This window comes from Oncorhynchus mykiss, chromosome 22 (assembly GCF_013265735.2).
Source record: "Oncorhynchus mykiss isolate Arlee chromosome 22, USDA_OmykA_1.1, whole genome shotgun sequence".
NCBI classification, from domain to species: domain Eukaryota; kingdom Metazoa; phylum Chordata; class Actinopteri; order Salmoniformes; family Salmonidae; genus Oncorhynchus; species Oncorhynchus mykiss.
The window spans coordinates 30,927,152-30,943,931 of NC_048586.1; the positions used below are offsets into that span (position 1 = coordinate 30,927,152).

At 41.5% G+C, this 16,780-nt stretch overlaps 1 protein-coding gene across 1 annotated transcript in view; it reads left to right on the forward strand.

Annotated features, from left to right (window-relative positions):
• Positions 1-16,780, forward strand: part of LOC110501739 (integral membrane protein 2B) — a 30,301-nt gene extending 13,521 nt beyond the window's left edge. Inside the window, exons 2-6 of the mRNA XM_021579492.2 lie at positions 14,212-14,343; positions 14,579-14,791; positions 14,950-15,060; positions 15,260-15,410; positions 15,827-16,780. Of these exons, the coding sequence (XP_021435167.1) occupies positions 14,212-14,343; positions 14,579-14,791; positions 14,950-15,060; positions 15,260-15,410; positions 15,827-15,915 (696 nt within the window). The 3' untranslated portion in view covers positions 15,916-16,780. The remainder of the gene's footprint in view (positions 1-14,211; positions 14,344-14,578; positions 14,792-14,949; positions 15,061-15,259; positions 15,411-15,826) is intronic.

Below are 16,780 nucleotides of genomic sequence, written 5' to 3' on the forward strand. Positions count from 1 at the left end.
CGCACCGCATTGATTATATGCAACGCAGGACACGCTAGATGAACTAGTAATATCATCAACCATGTGCAGTTAATTAGTGATTATGATTGATTGTTTTTTATAAGATAAGTTTAATGCTAGCTAGCAACTTACCTTGGCTTCTTGCTGCATTCGTGTAACAGGCAGTCTCCTCGTGGAGTGCAATGTAATCAGGTGGTATGAGCGTTGGACTAGTTAACTGTAAGGTTGCAAGATTGAATCCCCGAGCTGACAAGGTAAAAATCTGTCATTCTGCCCCTGAACAAGGCAGTTAACCCACCTTTCCTAGGCCATCATTGAAAATAAGAATCTGTTCTTGACTGACTTGCCTAGTTAAATAAAGGTGTAAAAAAAATATACAAAAAATTCGGTGTCCAAAAATACCGATTTCCGATTGTTATGAAAACTTGAAATCGGCCCTAATTAATCGGCCATTTCGATTAATCGGTCGACCTCTAGTGCACAGACTAGGCCTTGTGTTCTGGCTCATGCATGGGATGCTTTTAGAGTAAAGGCATATCGGACAGTAGAGCTGGCTTGGCTCTGAACTCTTTTCTTCATTAGCCATGCTAACCACTTTGCTGTTTGAGCCTATCTTAAATAAGACCTACTGGCAATGAGTTCACTGTGCATTACTGAGGAGATATTCTGGGCATGTTGGGGTGGAGATGGGAGGAGACAATGATTTAGTTGCCTGTGCATGTTTATTTACATGTGCTTGCTTGTCTGTGTACTGGTCGTTGTTTTTTTTTTTTTTTTACCTATATTTATCGGCCCCTAGGAACAGTGGGTTAACTGCCTTGGTCAGGGGCAGAACGACAGATTTGAACCTTGTCAGCTCAGGGATTCAATCTTGCAACCTTTCGGTTACTAGTCCAATGCTCTAACCACTAGGCTACCTACTGTGTTACCTAGTTGTTGTGGGTGTGTGTCAATTTATTGTATTGTGATTTTGGTTAATTCGAGTGGAAATATGATGTTATGACCATGGTGAAGGCTTATCGTCAACGGCTTAAATTGGGTTGTTGCACCCCACAGATGTCCTTCTCGCATGTGGACATATGGAGCCATAGCTCCTCAGCAGAATCAAGTGTGATATGGTTCTGAATTGTCTGGTCTAGAACCCAGGCCAAAAACAACCATTTGATCTATCAGCAGACAGTTGGGGCCTTGTAGAAGAGTCAGATGGGGAGAGGGGTGCAAATTTAAGTAGATGGGAGGGAGAGCAGAGGGGTAGTCTGGTACACAGTACTCTCACACTGGCACTGCATGCTCATGCTGCTTATGTTGCTAGCTGAGCCTGTGTGTTTCTATGCGCCTGTGTGTTTCTATGCGCCTGTGTGTTTCTATGCGCCTGTGTGTTTCTATGCGCCTGTGTGTTTCTATGCGCCTGTGTTCTACGAGCGTGTGAGGCATGTGGATCCCTGGGGGGATTACACCCTAATCGCTCTGACGGACTCAGCCAGGGAGCTTTAGCCTAGTGCCTCCCACAGGGCGTCGACCACTAAAACTGGGAGAGATTAACCAACCAGCCTCGAGAAAAGGCAAGCAGAGTACAACGTCCCTCCTCTCATTACATTCACTCCATTCAAGGTACACGATGTAGAAATCACTCTGCCATTTCCTGGTTGTTAAAATTCGAATAGTTCTCCTAATTTCAGTTTGTGACAACAAGCTAGTATACTGTACAGAACCATTGTACCATCTAAACCGCTGTGAAGTATCTTTTCAATAACCAAAATATTGTGTTTTCAGCTGTTTGAAGCTGGTGTACAAAACCGAAAGTAAGAGACGCAAAAACAAAATTTAAGAATGGGAATAGAACAGATCTACCACTTCTTAGACTTGCTTTCAATGAGAGAGAAATAGTTAGATCTTTCAATGTGAATTTGGTCAGGTTGCCCAAAAAGTTACATATTGCAGCTTTCACTTCACTCACTGACTGACACTCAGGCTGTGTTGAAATACTCATACAAACTGTACTATTTGTGACTTGAATTTAGTATATAGTTTGCTTATTGGTCATAGTATGGATATAGTTATTAAGCCAAAAGTTCCTGGATGTCGTACTAAATTCGTCAAAATACTAAGTATACAAGCAGTGTACACAATTTCTGTGCTTTTAGGGCCCACAATGCAATTCATCAGAAAATGGCCGTGGCTTCACGTTTCAGATTATAAGAAAATGGCGGAAAATATGCAGCCGAAGTCCGACGAAACGGATACAAATTCTTTGCTTTAACTAATTATGACAAATGTTAATAAAATGTTAAGCAATGTAATAATGTCATGACTTTTCAAATGCTGCGCTATCCATACGAACCGCATAGCATTACAGCAGTATGTACCTGTATGTTAGCTAGTTACCTAACGTTAGTTGGATACTAATACATTAAACTTGCCAGGCAGTATATTAACTAACTACGCAATGTTTATTGACTTGATTATTCACATCATTCTTAGCTAAGTGGTATAGTTGTTGTGCATTTCAATGGACATTGTTAATTCTGGCTATTTACTCAGATTTCAGATCACTCTCGGCTGAGTGTGCCAGAGCGCAGAATAACTGCTGAATTTACGACACCTGTAGAATATGGCCTGTAAAAAAAGTGTAATTCAATTGTTGCAGCACAGTTACCAGCGCTCTTGATGACATGAAAACAGCCTAACCAGCTCTGCTAGGACGAGTAAAATGGTCACAGTGAGGCGTTATCTCATTTGTGTCAGGAAGTAGCTAGCCAACGTTAGCCAATTAGCTTGGGTGCTTGACTGCCGTTGAATGCTCCAGATTGAATTTACAAACACACCCAAAATCGTAAAATGTCGAGCTAGTCATTTGATATGCTAGCAAGAGGTTGCTTAGCAACAACATCAACTTCCGGTAGACAGGCGATGTGCTAGTTCGCTCAACCAAAGGATACCTTTCGTTTACAGTATACTATTATTTAATTTTAGTATGTGGTACACAGTATTTTAGTATGGGTATTCGAACACCGCTTCTGTCACTCCATTTACCCCCCCCCGAACTCACTACCTCTGGCCCTAAACCCCAGAACAAGCTCACCTCCACCCCAGACAGTCTGCACAGTGCCCAACAGACTAAACAACATGGTTGCCTCTACCTCCACGCTGATTATCTCTTTCAGAATGAAGGATGAGGTTACACAGAGAATCCTTGAGTTACTGAAACTGTAGCTCTTCTTCGGGCACAGTGATAGACTACATCACTCCAAGCTACTGAAACTCTACCTCTTTTCAGGGTATTGTTACATTTATGAACTTTAAAATGAAGATGTTCAGTCAATGTGAAAGTAGAAAGGGAAATATTTTCTCTCCTTGCTGGGAAAGAGGCATACTATAACAATAGAAATTCATATTATAACAATAGAAATATACTCATGTCACTGTCATTTATGAGAATGTAAATGCCACTGTAATACAGTACAGCTTGATCATGAAGACCAGTGTGTCAGTAGCACTGAATTAGATATAGGCCTAGTCTAGGCCAGGTAGTTTGCATACTGAACTTGGCCACACCTGCTGTATCATCGTCATTCGTGGCAGCAGTAGGTTGGGGAGCAAGTGTAAACTTGCAGGAACACACCTGAGGGACTGATGGGTCTTGGTCGGAACAGAGGGAGAGGCTAGACGACGAAAACAACCAAGGGATAGGAGGACTCTCTCTAATGCAGCCCATTTAGTTTTCTTACAATAGGACGTGTGAGCAGCTGAGTTTATCCTCAATGCCATAGGGATAAAGGAGAGGCCAAAACATATAAAACGTAGCATATGGTTACCTCTATACCATGTGAAACCCCCATCATGATGTCTCATCAAAGGTAAAGCATACATCTTTGTCTGTTGTGGCTTCCTCCAAAGGGGTGAAGACCCAGCAATACTTTGAAGCTCAAACACATGGCTCATGTGGTGTCTCGTACCATATAAGGAACGGGGCATTTATCTGAGAGGAAGCACAAGTGTTAGTGTGTATTGGTTTCCTTGATATGGGTGGTTTGGACACAGACAGAGCATTGATCATCACCCTAGCGTGACTGATGTGACTGCAGCCCAGATGAAGAGCCTGTGGCCTGAGGGGGCTTGGCAGAGCAGTAGAGCGGAAGCCAATCTCTGTCTGAGCAGAGTGGGGAGAGTAAACATGAACAAAGTATAAGCATTAGGAAAAGATTAAGCTGCATACAGTAAAGCACGTCAAGTATTTTCAAGCAAATGCTGGAGTGTAAAATAATTCAATTGTAACTATCGACACTTGGTCTTTATCGAGACCATTAGGTATTTTTTTTCTGTCCCCCTGATGAATATCTACTTGGATATCCCGTACCAGCTTCAAGCCTCTGGATGTGTGTATGTTCTAACCCTTCTCTCACGGAAATGGGGAAATAAACATCGTCAGAACAGACGAACACAGAAGAGGAAGTGAATTGTAGCCGGCCGGGAAAACAAAACTCAAGTTAATTTGAGCGCAGCAGCCTTGCGGTCAGAGTTCAATGAGATAAAAAACCTGAGGGGAAGTATGTGGGTTATGGTATGAGAGTAAACTTTGGTAAAGCCTCTTACTCCAAACCGAGTGTATCCACACCAAAGACACTGGGGTGTTTCAGAAATTCTGAAACCCATCGGTTGGCATGTTGGGTCACGTTCATGGTTTTGGGCACATAGTTACCCTACCAGACTGGTACAAAACCATCTCTGAGAAGTACAGGAAGTAAGCAGTGATCTACCCCAGCTAGAGATGTGATCACCCGGAGTGTGTTTTGGTGCGATGGTGTGAGATGTAGGCCCCACCACATCATTTGAATCAGTTGTTGTCATTGGAAGAAATAAAATATCCCAGGAATGTTCCATATACACACAAATCATATTTCTCTCATTTTGTGCACAAATTTGTCAATATAATCCATCCACCTGACTGGTGTGGCATATTAAGAAGCTGATTAAACTGCGTGATCATTACACAGGTGGGGACAATCAAAGAACACTCTAATGAACAGTTTTGTCACACAACCGAATGCGACAGATGTCAAGTTTTGAGGGAGCGTGCAATTGGCATGCTGACTGCAGGAATGTCCACCAGAGCTGTTAAGAGAATTGAATGTTAATGTCTCTACCATAAGCCACCTCCAATGCCGTTTTAGAGAATTTAGCAGTACGTCCAACCAGCCTCCCAACCGCAGACCACGTGTAACCACGCCAGCCCAGGACTCCCACATCTGGCTTGGTCTGAGACGAGCCACCCGCTGAAACTGTGGGTTTGCACTAGAGGTCGACCGATTATGATTTTCCATGCCGATACCGATTTATTGGAGGACCAAAAAAGCCGATACGATTAATCGATCAATTTTTATTTTTTTTATGATTTATTTGTAATAATGACAATAACAACAATACTGAATGAACACTTATTTTAACTTAATATAATACATCAATAAAATCAATTTAGCCTCAAATAAATAATGAAACCTGTTCAATTTGGTGTAAATAATGCAAAAACAAAGTGTTGGAGAAGAAAGTAAAAGTGCAATATGTGCCAAGTAAGAAAGCTAACGTTTCAGTTCCTTGCTCAGAACATATGAAAGCTGGTGGTTCCTTTTAACATGAGTCTTCAATATTCCCAGGTAAGCAGTTTTAGGTTGTAGTTATTGTAGGAATTATAGGACTATTTCCCTCTATACCATTTGTATTTCATGAACTTTTTGACCAATGGATGTTCTTATAGGCACTTTAGTATTGCCAGTGTAACAGTATAGCTTCCGTCTCTTTAGTTAGCACGTGCTAACTAGCTAGCCATTTCACTTCGGTTACACCAGCCTCATCTCGGGAGTTGATAGGCTTGAAGTCATAAACAGCGCAATGCTTGACGCACAACGAAGAGCTGCTGGCAAAATGCACGAAAGTGCTGTTTGAATGAATGTTTATGCGCCTGCTTCTGCCTACCACCGCTCAGTCAGATACTTGTATGCTCAGTCAGATTATATGCAATGCAGGACACACTAGATAATATCTAGTAATATCATCAACCATAAGATAAGTTTAATTCTAGCTAGCAACTTACCTTGGCTTACTGCATTCGCGTAACAGGCAGTCTCCTTGTGGAGTGCAACGAGAGAGGCAGGTCGATATTGCGTTGGACTAGTTAACTGTAAGGTTGCAAGATTGGATCCCCCGAGCTGACAAGGTGAAAATCTGTTGTTCTGCCCCTGAACGAGGCAGTTAACCCACCGTTCCTAGGCCGTCATTGAAAATAAGAATGTGTTCTTAACTGACTTGCCTAGTTAAATAAAGGTATAAAATATATATATATATATATATCTCGACAAATCGGCGCCCAAAAATACCGATTTCCAATTGTTATGAAAACTTGAAATCGGCCCTAATTAATCGGCCATTCTGATTAATCGGTTGACCTCTAGTTTGCACAATGGAAGAATTTCTGCACAAACTGTTTAACCGTCTAAGAGAAGCTCATCTACGTGCTCATTGTCCTCACCAGGGTCTTGACCAGATAGTATGTTTGGTGTCGTAACCGACTTCAGTTGACAAACGCTAACCTTCGTTGGCCACTGGCACGCTGGAGAAGTGGGCTCTTGACAAATTAATCATGGTTGCAACTGTATCGGGCAGATGTGTGTGATGTTCGTCTGGGGGAGCGGTTTGTTGATGTCATGGGGCACTCTGTTCACAACGTTGGTGGGGTTATGGTATGAACAGGCATCCGCTACGGACAACAAACATATTTTACCGTGAAGAGATACTGAGGCCCATTGTCGTGCCATTCATCTGCCGCCATCGCCTCGTTTCAGCATGGTAATTAATGGTCCCATGTCGCAATGATCTGTACACAACTCTTGGAAGCTGAAAATGTCCCAGTCACCAATTGAGCATGTTTGGGGTGCTCAGGACTGACTTGTACAACAGTTTGTTCCAGTTTTCCTCAATATCCATTCCAGCCACTTCACACAGCTATTGAAGAAGAGTGGGACAACATTCCACAGGCTACAATCAACAGCCTGATCAACTCTGAAGGAGATATCACACTGCATGAGGCAAATGGATACTTGCTGGTTTTCTTATCTACTCCCCTACTTGCCTTTAAAAAATAATCTATGATCAACAGATGTATATCTGTATTTCCAGTCATGTAAAATCCATAGATTAGGCCCTAATGAATTTATTTCAGTTGACTGATATTCCTTATGAATTGTAACTCAGTGAAATATTTAATGTTGAGTTTATATTTCTGTTCAGCGTATTACCCCATTTCCTCTTACCGTAAATCGAAGCCTATCCCTGGGAACTCCCTGCATTCACTCATGAAAGGCAAAACAGCTCTGGCATTTATCTCATGGGCAAGAGATTAGGTGTAAACGCACCCAGAAAGCCCAAGGAAATATTCCCTTATTGCTATCTCTTGTAGGCTACATCACTTGCAGCCAAGGAGACTAAAACAAAGTGAATAATGGGATGAATGTTAATCTCTTTCTCCAGTCTCTTGCCAGCTTTTGATCTTCCTAGAAACCCCACTATGCTGCTCCCAGAGTTGTTGACGTTGTTAAATTGATTGAGGTCAGGCTGACTTAATTCTTGGGAAGTGGCGAGTTGCTTGATTCTTCTCATTGCGCTGTAGCTTTTCAGCTGAAGTTTGGTTGTGAAAAACGGCTCTTTCTTTCAATGAGCTCCTTTTGACCTAGAAACATGACTCATGTCATATCTTTTACAACAACTGTAATGATGAGCTCAGCAATGTTCTCAGTCAGCAAACTTGTTTCTTCGGAGGCCAACTCTAGAACTTCCTCTTGTTGAAATGGACGTCAGGGTGTTACTGAAGAAGGTTAATACTTTGGTGGTAGATAATGATTGTCTGCCAATGCCATTACCCTGGTCAGCTAGATCAGGAGTCAACCCAATGCCTAGAAAACCCCTTCACAAGGTGATAAGCAGTTGGTGGAGGGGACATGCCATGGCATGTTTATTGCTGGTCAGAGTCCATTAAGTCTGTGTATTCCCATGTTCGCTGGTTGATAAACACCTGTGTTTGCGTGTCCACCTGACTCACTCCCTCTGTCAACCTCAATCAGCTCAACGTTTATGGCTGTGGATCCGAGCACTCTGCTGTTCTTTATAGCCAGCAGTGCCTTTAGGTGGGTGCCAGTCCTCCCTTTTTAGATAAGGGCTCTACGCTGACCTTTTTTACAAGGAGCACATGTGAAAATATTTTTGGTATTTAAAGCTAGAATCCTAAAAAAAAAATCAAGGCGAACTGGTGCTCCTAAAATAAAAATTCCAGGTCAAACAGCAAAATATTTAGGCACATATGAGAGAAAAATGGTCAGACGACAGTAGTGTTGCACGGTATGCTGAAACTTCAGTACTTTTTCAATACTAGAACATGAAAACGTTTCCATACAAGTTTTGAAAAAAAAACTTTTTGCTGCTTCTGTCAAATGTGTCTCACAGATTAACTAAGTGTTGCCCATGTCCCCCTTATAGCATGAAAGCCCTCTTTTTATTTAACCTTTATTTAACCAGGCAAGTCAGTTAAGAACAAATTCTTATTTTCAATGATGGCCTGGGAACAGTGGGTTAACTGCCTGTTCAGGGGCAGAACGACAGATTTGTACCTTGTCAGCTCGGGGGTTTGAACTCACAACCTTCCGGTTACTAGTCCAACGCTCTAACCACTGCCGCCCCTCTGCCTGCTCCACTTAGTCTGCACTGGGAGTCTGGGCTGCATCATGTTAGCTCCCCACTCATGCTGCACCGACGGTAACACACTTGAATAATGCGACATGTCATTTTGAAACTGTTTTGCGAACAGTAATGAACAATGTCCATACATGCTAGAACACTTTTTACAAGGCAAAAAGTTACTGGTAGGCTAACGTTTGTTGCTAGCTTACAGCTTAGGCTATCATCAATTCAACCTTGGTACTTTGTTTGATACCATAATGCAAAATATACTGATTGCCACAAACTTTATTAATTTACTTAATCTTTTGGACAGACATGAAAGAGACCTATTGTCTCAGCGATCTGACTCCGGGTGGCCCGGTCATGGCCAGAAGGGATCCAGCTTTTGTCAAATTAACATAAAACGTTTAAAAATTCTACTTTTTATTTATTTTTTGCATTAAAAAATGCTGACCCTTAACCTAATTCTCCTGACCTGCTGTGTGAGTTCTAACCTGCTACAAAAAGTCAAATCTGACGTTTTGTCAAAAGCTGGACCCCTCCCCACATGCCTCGTGAATGACATCATTACTGGTTAGAGACGGCGCACACTTTGATCAAATAAGCAAAGGACTGTGTTAAATATTTAGGAAAAAAATTGTCAAAAAAACACTTAGTCAGACAACATGAATTTCTTTCCTAAAATTAATAAACAAGAATATATTTAATAAGTGGCTACAAAGGGATCTTTCTATACTTGGGAGAGTGCTTCTGCCCAAGGCAGAGGGACTGTCTCGCTTTGTGTACCCCTCCATTATCTTTATTTGTAAATTCCTCTATCTGTAAAGAGGTCAACAAAATGTAGTCAGAAACTAAAAAAGTCAGTCCTCTCAAATAAGAGCTGGAGGTCTGGAAGTGTTGATTTTGTTGACATGAATATCACTTTCAAGATCAATTGGTTGAAAATATGTTTGGTCAATACAGAATCAATTTGGTGTTTTAGTTGGGAGGTCTTCAATATTTACTGAAATGTAATTATATTCCTGAATGATTACCTGCTAAATTGACTAGGTTTCACCAACAAGCTTTAATGTCCTGGGAAGTATGTTTCCTACGCAATATTGTGGAATATTTCAGACTTAACTGTAAGGAATAAGTACTTGTTCTACCCTAGCTGGCATGAGAGGAATATTGACTTTGTTCTTGATGTTTTTGACAGCGGGTAATATTCGTGCATATGAACAATTTATAACATTGATGAGTTTCCAATACCTTTCAGAGTTTATTTCTGTGATCAAATCCATTCCCAGTGGTCTAACTACACTAATGAAAACTCATCTTAGCTTTGGTGATGATCACAGAGCTTATCCAGAACTCAGTTTGGAAGGAATGGGCTTACTTGAAAAATCTTGTTGTAATAAATGCATAAGAAAAATGTTCCATTCACGGATCCAACTTACGCCTAGAGGAAAATCTTTCTGGAACATGCTTATACCTGACATTGTCTGCAAAAAAGCTTGGTTGATGCCTTACGAATATTGTATACCAAACAAATTTAAGGAAGTGCACTTTAAGATTCTACAGATTCTGTAATTCTTTGTTCTCCAAATTTGTGACTTGATGATATCTGCATTTTTCTGCGAAAAAAGGTGATCTGACTCACTAGATTTTTGGGAAAACCTCTCAGAATACTTATTTCCCTTTTTTGAACACTACCAATGTTTTTGACGTGAAGGATATGTTATTTTTGCAATGATTCTTGTTACCAAATAATTTATACACAAACAAAAATTCCAGAGTTCTATACCAAAATTACTATTTTTGATTGAATTGAATAATCTTGTTAAGACATTATCAACGTCAACAGTGAAGAGGCAACTCCGGGACGCTGGCCGCCTTAGCAAAGTTCCTCAGTCCAGTGTCTGTGTTCTTTTGCCCATCTTAATCTTTTCTTTTCATTGGCCAGTCTGAGATATTGCTTTTTCTTTGCAACTCTGCCTAGAAGGCTAGCATCCCGGAGTTGCCTCTTCACTGTTGACGTTGAGACTGGTGTTTTGCGGGTACTATTTAATGAAGCTGCCAGTTGAGAACTTATGAGGCGTCTGTTTCTCAAACTAAACACTTGTCCTCTTGCTCAGTTGTGCACCGTGGCCTCCCACTCGTTCTATTCTGGTTAGGGCCAGTTTGCGCTCTTCTGTGAATGGAGTAGTACGCAGTGTTGTATGAGATCTTCAGTTTCTTGGCAATTTCTTGCATGGAATAGCCTTCATTTCTCAGTTTCATAAGAAAGTCCTTTGTTTCTGGCCATTTTGAGCCTGTAATCGAACCCACACATGATGTTGCTCCAGATACTCAACTAGTCTTTTTTTATTGCTTCTTTAAATCAGCACAATGTGCCATTGTAACACAGGAGGGATGGTTGCTGATAATGGGCCTATGTAGATATTCCTTTAAAAATCGTCCGTTTCCAGCTACATTGTCATTAACAAAATTAACAATGTTTACACTGTATTTCTGATCAAATTGATGTAATTTTTTCTTTCAAAAACAAGGACATTTCTAAGTGACCCCAACTTTTTGGTGTGAACTCAGCAAAAAAAGAAACGTCCTCTCTCACTGTCAACTACGTTTATTTTCAGCAAACTTAACGTGTAAATATTTGTATGAACATAAGACTCAACAACTGAGACACAAACTGAACAAGTTCCACAGACATGTGATTAACATATATTATTAAATATATCTCTGAATAAAGGGGGGGTCAAAATCAAAAGTAACAGTCAGTATCTGGTATGGCCACCAGCTGCATTAAGTACTGCAGAGCATCTCTTCCTCATGGACTGCACCAGATTTGCCAGTTCTTGCTGTGAGATTCTACCCACTCTTCCAACAAGGCACCTGCAAGTTCCCGGACATTTCTGGGGGGAATGGCCCTAGCCCTCACCCTCCGATCCAACAGGTCCCAGATGTGCTCAATGGGATTGAGATCCGGGCTCTTTGCTGGCCAGGGCAGAACACTGACATTCCTGTCTTGCAGGAAATAACGCACAGAACAAACAGCATGGCTGGTGGCATTGTCATGTTGGAGGGTCATGCCAGGATGAGCCTGCAGGAAGGGTACCACATGAGGGAGGAGGATGTCTTCCCTGTAACGCACAGTGTTGAGATTGCCTGCAATGACAACAAGTTCAGTCCGATGATGCTGTGACACACTGCCCCAGACCATGAAGGACCCTCCACATCGATCCTGCTCCAGAGTACAGGCCTCGGTGTAACGCTTATTCCTTCAACGATAAATGCAAATCTGACCCTCACCGCTGGTGAGACAAAACCGTGACTCGTCAGTGAAGAGTACGTTTTGCCAGTCCTGTCTGGTCCAGCAACGGTGGGCCCATAGGCGACGTTGTTGCCGGTGATGTCTGGTGAGGACCTGCCTTACAACAGGCCTACAAGCCCTCAGTCCAGTCTCTCGCAGCCTATTGCGGACAGTCTGAGTACTGATGGCAGGATTGTGCGTTCCTGGTGTAACTCGGGCAGTTGTTGTTGCCATCCTGTGTGCGTGTCCCGTGCAGGTGTTACACGTGGTCTGCCACTGCGAGGACGATCAGCTGTCCGTACATACGGACATTGAAATGTATTGCCCTGGCCACGTCTGCAGTTCTCATGCCTCCTTGCAGCATGCCTAAGGCACGTTCACGCAGATGAGCAGGGACCCTGGGCATCTTTCTTTTGGTGTTTTTCAGAGTCAATAGAAAGGCCTCTTTTAGTGTCCTAAGTTTTCATAACTGTGACCTTAATTGCTGTTAGCTGTTAGTGTCTGTTCCACAGGTGCATGTTCATTAATTGTTTATGGTTCATTGAACAAGCATGGGAAACAGTGTTTAAACCCTTTACAATGAAGATCTGTGAAGTTATTTGGATTTTTATGAATTATCTTTGAAAGACAGTGTCCTGAAAAAGGGACGTTTCTTTTTTTGCTGAGTGGGTGTGTTTTTGTTGTATGTCTTTAGTATTTTCTTGTTTATACCTGTTTTGTTGATCATTTTGTATTATGATTAAACAAATACATTTTTTTTTAAATTGCTTTGATCAAATTAGCTACTTCTATGCAAATTTTGTTGATCAGTACAATAAAATAAGTCCCGAATGGAAACTGATTCACATCTGTAGACCTGTAAAATCAGCCAAAGACATGATCAATAACTCACTGTGCACACATTCCTATTGAACTGTATTGTAAATAGTCCTAGGCTAGTTCTTTATTTACCCGGTTTGTCAATATAGATTTACCATTTGAATAAATGATTACCGTTCTGTAGTTAGATTGGTAAAAACAAATATCAAATTGATTGTGTTGTTTTTTTTCATCAATGCATACATGGATGTCTGGAAAATGTTGATGTAAAAAATGTCTAATGTTGTGATATTGAACTCAAAACATTCCTAGCCAACGTGCTAGCCAAAATAGTTTTTCCTAGCCAACGTGCTTCAACACCTGCATTGCTTGCTGTTTGGGGTTTTAGGCTGGGTTTCTGTACAGCACTTTGAGATATCAGCTAATGTACGAAGGGCTATATAAATAAATGTGATTTGATTCCCAACTATTGAACAGCGCAGTACCTGAGTTTCTGTCTGGATTATATGCCATTCTGTGACTTTTTTTGTAGTTGTATTGTTTTGCTATTGAGTATCGTGATACTTAACCTGGTATTGGTATCGAAGTCACAATTCTGGTATCATGACAACACTACACTGTAGAGCCCTGTAGATATTTGACCCTAATAACAATCAAAGGAATGAACTTGAGACTGAATTTATTAATTCAAAAGGATCATAAGACCATCTTTATTACTCCAAGGTCCAAGGATCAAGCAGGCTGTGATATTACAAATTGACTAACCATATGACGTCAAGCTATTAGGAAGATAAATGGTCTACTCCCCACCCTCTTTTCTTTCTATGTTCTCCTTCTGCTCTCTCTCTCTCTCTCTCTCATGGTGCTTATTTGTTTCTCTGATTTGCATAATGATGACTCACCCTGTTCTGTGCCTCGGGTGGATTCTGGAGCCCTCTTCATCCCTTACTCAAACACAGCCTTTGTTTGGACTCAGGCCCCCCCCCATCTCCCAATGTGCTGCTCCCTTAATCAACGTTGAGCCCTACCTCTTTTTGTTGTTTTGAAACCGGAGTGTTGCCAAAACTCTCATAACTAGTTTGGCTGCCTGTGCCCATCCCTCCTACGCTGCCTGGAGCAAGTGGGGGTGAGAGGGACAAGGAAAGTTAGAGAAATGCATGGTGATTGGAGAGAAAGAGCCGGGAAAGGAGTGTAGAGATGGTGAGAAGTGTTTCAAGTGAATGAGGTGAGGAGTAAAGAGAAAGATGAGGATTGAAAGACTTGGGAACATCTGGTGAACTGTGCACTTGACAATGAAGAATTAAAATGCATTATTTGTCAAATTTCAAAACAATGTCTTTCTCACATCCTTCCTCTTCTCTCTGTTTCTCCAGGATCCAGAGGTGGCTCTACCGGTGCGTCAGCAGTCCAAGGCCTGGTGCTGGTGCATGTGCCTGGGCCTGGCCCTCATGCTGTCTGGCGTGGTGGTGGGAGGGGCCTACCTGTACAGGTACTACATCCTGGAGGTGAGACTGGATTATTTAGACCCCAGTGGTGATCTATGGCTTACTGAATACACTGTAGCTGGCTTGATTCTAATCTAATTGACACTTTTAAGAACTTATTGTTTTTGAATACAACATTAAAGTTCAAATGTGTAATTGACAAGATACATGATGCTGGAAGGGTAGAGCTCCATGCAGTAAAATGTATAAATATAAATGTTTTCCAACAAGTGCTGTGTGTTCTCCCGTCTACCAGGAGGGCCAGGTCTTTGTGTGCGGTGTGAAGTACCGTGAAGAAGACATGATGATCCTGGAGGAGGAGGATGTGGAGGTGGACATGCCCTCCAGATTCAAGATGATCCAGGAGAACATCCGCGTACTGGAGGACCAGGAGGTGGCTCTCATCAACGTACCTGTGCCTGAGTTCGACGACAGTGACCCTGCTGACATCGTCCACGACTTCCAAAGGGTAAGAAAATTGAATCGACTTCAACCCTGCTGTTTATTGCTAACCCCTGTGATGTTTCTGTGGAGATAACCATCCACAGATCATGGATTTTCTGTATTCAGTGGAGTTCCATGAGGTTGTTGTCTGACTGAGTTTGTTCTGTTGGATCCCTTCCACAGAGACTGACTGCCTACCTGGACCTGTTCCTGAACAAATGCTACGTCATCCCCCTCAACACCTCCATCGTCATGCCTCCCAAGGACTTCCTGGAGCTGTTGGTCAACATCAAGGTAACAGGAACTGCTTTATGTATTATGTTACAATAATGATTGGAAAACTTTATTTTTTTTTACCCACTATACAATTTTTTTCAATGAAATAAGACCGTTTCGGTGGTTTTAATAAATGTTTTGAAATTAACCACCCAGTAGCTTTAGCTCATACTGGTAGGATATGTTATTCAATGTTGTACCCCTCTTTCTCCCCCAGGCTGGTACCTACCTGCCCCAGTCCTACCTGGTCCATGAGGAGATGGTGGTGACTGAGCGCCTGGAGGATGTGGAACAACTGGGATACTTCATTAACAACCTCTGCCAGGGCAAAGACACGTACAAGCTGGAGCGCAGGGACAGGATTCTGGGTCAGTACACACAGACCCGTATAAATACACACACACGCACATATACAACACGCATGCATATACATCACAGATCACGCACACACGCGCTACATAGTTGTTTGGACAAGTGAAGAATTATGCTAACATGCCCAAAAGAAAATGGCTTCTACATTCAGCCATCTTTTGCATGAGATATTGACTGACTGGTCTCTAAGCACACAGTTAGACCTCACATACCTAACACACCTCTCACACAAATGTGCATGCATTCGCACAAGCGCACACACACGTCTTACAAAACTACCACATGGGCATTGCGACATATCTGATTCATACCATTCCAAAATGATGTTTTCCCAAGTCTTGTATGAGCCTGTATGAACAACCATCCACCATATTGTGGCGGCTCATAAGGGTTTTTATCCCCCACATTACAGGTATGCAGAAGCGCGAAGCTCTCAACTGCCACAAGATCCGTCACTTTGAGAACAAGTTTGTGGTGGAGACCTTGATCTGTGAGCCCTAGTGATGTCGTTGTGGCCGTGGGGAAAGTGGTGCATCGTCTCTATACAACCTTGCTTCATTTTACTGCGAGCACAGATGGAGATTTGTAATTGTAGTTTTTTCTGTTTTAAATGTTTCCATTTGTTCTTTTACTTCAGGTAGTTTTGTGTGCGTGAGAATTGTAATGTGAAATGGGGCAATTTGTCTCTGCTTAAAACATGTAAAAAAAAGGGTAACAGTTGCGTGTATATTTTTATTATTATGCACGGATGCAATTCTTCAACAAAAGACCGTAGGGTTCTATTTTAGGGAGGATCTTTTCGAGGGCGGGACTGCTAGCTTGTCAAATGTTTAGATTACTTGAATAATCCAAAACTGTGATTAAGGGTTGAATTGATGCAGAACATGTATGGTATAGACTTAATGAAACAGAATCTAATTGTATTTTTTAGTACAGAAATGAAAATGTTCAAAGGCATGGCAAATTGATACTTTTGTACCACTGAACCTGGTTTTAGAAGGGACTATTCCAAGGAGTTTTCTAGGTTTTATATTTTAATTGTCTGCTGTAACTATTAATATACTGCAAATATGATTTCTTAACTGTAAAACATAAGATAACAGTGTGGATACATGTTTTTCTTTCATCTAGCTTTAAGAATAAGTCAAAACCAAGACAATTATCTAAAGAATTCTAATCAGGAATGCGTTCATTCTTATACAGCAAAGTAAAACATACACGCTATCTTTTTTTCACAATTGTTTTAAGTGAATGTTTCTTCCTCCAAATGTACTTTTTTTTTTTTTTTATCACTCGTACTAATTTGTATATAACCTCTGTAAAGATATGACCAACACCACAATAAATCTTAAACCAGTAATACGGA